The sequence below is a fragment of the Penaeus chinensis genome, chromosome 40 (assembly GCF_019202785.1).
Source record: "Penaeus chinensis breed Huanghai No. 1 chromosome 40, ASM1920278v2, whole genome shotgun sequence".
Classification (NCBI taxonomy): domain Eukaryota; kingdom Metazoa; phylum Arthropoda; class Malacostraca; order Decapoda; family Penaeidae; genus Penaeus; species Penaeus chinensis.
The window spans coordinates 17,530,871-17,535,366 of NC_061858.1; the positions used below are offsets into that span (position 1 = coordinate 17,530,871).

Below are 4,496 nucleotides of genomic sequence, written 5' to 3' on the forward strand. Positions count from 1 at the left end.
TCGTCTCTCCCCCTCTCCCCGTCTCTCTCGTCGCTGACGCCTCCTCATTTTAGTCTTTCCCCTTCCTCGCTTGCATTTTATTTATGTTTTCTTCTTCTCTTACTTTCCACTGTTCTTTCTTCCTCCCTCCTTACTCTTTTATTTTCTCTGTATCTGTCTTTGTTTCTGTCTCCGTCTGTCTGTCTATCTGTCTATCTCTGTGTCCTCTCTTCTTTTTCTTTCTTTCTTTTTTTCTCTCTTACTTACTTCCTTACTTCTTTATCTACTTACTTTCTTTATTTTCTCTCTCTCTCTCTCTCTCTCTCTCTCTCTCTCTCTCTCTCTCTCTCTCTCTCTCTCTCTCTCTCTCTCTCTCTCTCTCTCTCTCTCTCTCTCTCATTTGTACGTACCCAACGCCTCTCAACAGGTACATTTTACAACACCTCGCTCACCAACATCAGTTTTAACGGTTTCCCAAATATAACAACTACCGTGTTTTGTTGAGACTTTTTCCTCCCGCCGTAGTGGCCAGGGCGTACCCCTCTAGTGGTGGAAGTGATAAATAAAAACCCTTTAAACGTACGTAGGAGAGAGTCCAACAATTCGCTTGATGCAGATGACACGAACCAGCATCTAAAAGTTGGAGGCATAAAGCATACTTGGCAACTTGTAAATATAAAATGATAATGTCATATTTCGCCTTGGGAGGAAACTGTAGCCATACACGCCCAAAAGTTGCGATGCTTCTTTAAGAAAGTTTAAAATCGAAAATGAAAAATGAGGAATGCAAAAAATACGTATCCTAGCGAAGTAAAAAGGCGATATTTTGCGAAAAGCAGGCGCGCTGAGCGGTCATGTGGCACCTCGCTTATATCTTGAACAGCTGTTGCGTGGCGAAGAGTGCCCAGCGTTCGCCAGGAGATCTAGCGCCCACGAGTGGTTGGATAAAACTGTCACGGGTCTGTCTGTTCTCTCCCTCGCTCCTGCGAAAGATCTACATACGATCGGCGGCCGGGATAAAGCGGTGGTGTTTGAAAGTTGATTTTTAGGAAAAAAATGGAAATGTAAGAGAAAATAGAGAGAATTATAAGACAAAAAGGAAAACTAAATCAATGTTGCATAACCTTACACGCACGAGATGCTGTAATAGTGCTCCCTGTAGACCTGCTATGACGCACACGGTGCCTGTTTTGCTTTGATGTGACCGATTTCGCACAATCGCCGAAAGCACGGAATATATTCGTCTGCCAGTCATCGAGCGAGCCGGTTGCCAAGGAAACATGACAAGAAAGGCCGGCGTGACACAGTGTCAGAGCCTTGCAAAGTGTCAACATTGCAGAGTGATAGTGTTGATCTTGACCCTGAGCGTGGCGACGGGGGTGCCCGAGGGGGATGAGGTGTGGGCAGTGCAGTTGGGGAGGGAGCACGTAGGGGACGCCCCCCGCGTGGCCGAGGAGCTGGGGATGACCATCGTCGGGAGGGTTTTTGATAACGTGTTTCTCCTCCGAGGCGAGAACGTAAGGGGGAAGAGGGGAGAGGAGGAGGGGAGGCTGTTGCACCCGAAACTGGAGTGGTCGGAGAGGCAGATGGGGCGGCGCAGGAGCCCTCGCTTCGAGGAGGACGCAGGCGGGGGAGGGGAGGGCGGCGTGGCCGAGGGGCAGGGGGGCGAGGCAGGCTTGAATCCCCATGCTCGAGGCAGAAGGAATGTCGATCTGAAGCCCCCTAAGTCCCCGTTCGACCTCCTGAAGACACAGGACCCGCTACGCTGGCGCCAGTGGTACCTGGGAGACGGTGAGGGCATGTTCCTAAACGTGACGGGGCTGTGGTCGCAGGGCGTGCGCGGCGGCGGCGTCAGCGTCGCCATCCTGGATGACGGTGTCGAACTCACCCACCTGGACCTGGCCCTGAACTACGACCCCGCGGCGTCGTGGGACCTGCTCGACGCGGACCCCGACCCGACGCCCGTGCCCTGGTCGCGCCACGGCACGCAGCTGGCTGGCATCGTGGCGGCCACCCACAACAACGGGCTGTGCGGCATGGGCATGGCGCCGTGGACGGGCGTGGGCGCCGTGCGGATGTTGGGCTACGTGGTGTGGGACGCCGTGGAGGCGGCGGCGCTGTCGTACGAGCGCGACCACGTGGACGTGTACCTGGCAGCATGGGGCCCCGTGGACACGGGCGCCGTCATGGAGGGGCCCGGCGGCCTCGCCGACAGGGCCATGCGGGAGAGCATCGTGTTGGGGCGGAAGGGGCGCGGCTCCATCTACATCTGGGCGTCGGGCAACGGCGGCTTCGTCGGCGACGACTGTAACGCCGACGGCTACGCCAACTCCGTGTACACGCTGACGGTGAGCGGCAGCACGAGGGACGGCCGCCCGCCGGACTACGCCGAGACGTGCGCTGCCACCTTCGTGTCCACGTACAGCGGTGACGCCGACCCCGAGTACCAGCCCGGCGAGCGCGTGAACGGCATCGTGACGACCGACACCGGCGGCGAGTGTACGGAGTCGTTCCGCGGCTCATCCGTGTCGGCGGCGATGGTGGCGGGCGCCTGCGCGCTCGCCCTCGACGCCAACCCGGAGCTCGGCTGGCGCGACATGCAGCACCTGATGGTGAAAGCGGCCACGCCGCACAACCCCCTGCCGGAGCACTGGAAGACCAACGGCGTCGGGCTCATGTACTCGCACTACTTCGGCTTCGGCTCGCTCAACGCCGGGAAGATGGTGGCCCTCGGCAGGGCGTGGCAGCCGGTTCCCCCGGCGTTCCGCTGCCTGGCGCTCGCCTCGCACCACAATATTACACTCGTCCCCGACAGTGTGTTCGTTCTGCCTCTCACCATCTCCAGCTGCCAGGTGGTGCAGACCGAACACGTGCAGGTAAACATCACGATCAGTTCTACTAATCGCGGTCAGCTCGAGATTGACCTGGAATCTCCTTCGGGGACGACCTCCAAGCTGCTCCCAAAGCGGCCGCTCGACGTGTCGCCCTACGGAATCAACCGGCACCCGTTCCTGAGCGTGCACATGTGGGGCGAAAACCCGCGGGGCACGTGGAAGCTACGCGTCGTCTTCCACAAGTCCAACATCCTCGAGCCATTCGGGAAGAAGCTATTCGTGGATGTGCCCAACATGATGCTCAACTGGTCCCTGGTCGTCCACGGCACCGAGGTCCCCTTCTCGGAGGCGACGCCTTACCACTACCACTTCAACAGAACGCAGCTGGCCGAGGCGCTGAGGGTACAGAGGACCCAGCGTCGGTCCCGCGGCGGCAGGAGGGCGCGAGAGAAGCAAGGCGCTGGGGATGACTCCTTCTGGATACACACTGACCACTGGACGTCAGCGTCTGACAAGGGCGAGAAACCCCATTCGTTCATACTCTGCAAAGTGGTGTCAAGCTCGCCTGCTCGCGTCAGCAGCATTACTTGGCACGATGCCAGCGGCGGGGTACCTCGTGACGTCATCAAGCGCCTCGCCGGTAGAGGTGCCTTAGGGGATAAATTCCCGGCACTGCTTCTGGTGAGGGAAACTGCCGACTTCAAGGGGAACTTCACATGCCGCGTCGTTTGTGACGGGAAGGTATTCACGAAGTCGATGGACGTCCTGAGTAACCTGTCCTCCGTCCCTCTCGCGATGGAAACAACCCAAGTGGCACTCGAAGGAGCGGACGCCAGGCTGCCCTGCCACGGCCTCCTGCCCTTCGTCAGGGGGACATGGACCAGAAACGGCAGTCGCGTGAAGACCTCTGGACGATTCACCGTCGCTGAGGACCACCTAGCGATCGCGGCGGTGCAGGAGAGCGATGCGGGCGTGTACGAGTGCCACACCCGCGCCCCCGTCCTCCGCTACAACCACACGGCGCGTGTCACGCTCCTCCTCGCCAACGGCACCACCACCCTTATCACCCACTACGCCATCACGACGCAGCCCCAACCGACCGTCATGCCGACGCCCCCCCTGTGCACCCGCCCCCAGGAGGACCTCGAGGAGGAGGAGGAGGACCAGGGACCTACCAGCTGCCCCAGTCCGTACGTCCTCGTCGGCAGGCACTGCGTCATGGTCGCCGAGGGGGATGGCAAGACCTGGCATCGAGCGCGAGTCCTGTGCCACCGCCAGCGGGGCGAACTGGTCAAGGTGCACGACGCCGCCTTCATGCTGGCACTCCTCCAGTTCCTGCGGGTCAAAGGTAAGGCGGAGGGGGGGGGGGGGGTAGTTCATTTGTTAAGTACATACAGATACCTACATACACACACACCATACACACATACATATACTCACACACACACACACATGCACACACAGACACCACACAATAAATATATATATATATATATATATATATATATATATATATATGTGTGTGTGTGTGTGTGTATGTATGTATGTATGTATGTATGTATGTATGCATGTATATATGTATGTATGTATGGATGTATGTATGTATATATGTATGTATGTATGTATGTCTGTAAGCATGTATGTATATATGCATGTATTTATGCACACACACACAAACACACA

The 4,496-nt window shown here is 57.3% G+C and overlaps 1 protein-coding gene across 1 annotated transcript in view; it reads left to right on the top strand.

Annotated features, from left to right (window-relative positions):
- The first annotated feature begins 875 nt into the window (after nucleotides 1-875).
- Nucleotides 876-4,496, top strand: part of LOC125047190 — an 18,858-nt gene continuing 15,237 nt past the window's right edge. Inside the window, exon 1 of the mRNA XM_047645321.1 lies at nucleotides 876-4,161. Within this exon, the coding sequence (XP_047501277.1) occupies nucleotides 1,260-4,161 (2,902 nt within the window). The 5' untranslated portion in view covers nucleotides 876-1,259. The remainder of the gene's footprint in view (nucleotides 4,162-4,496) is intronic.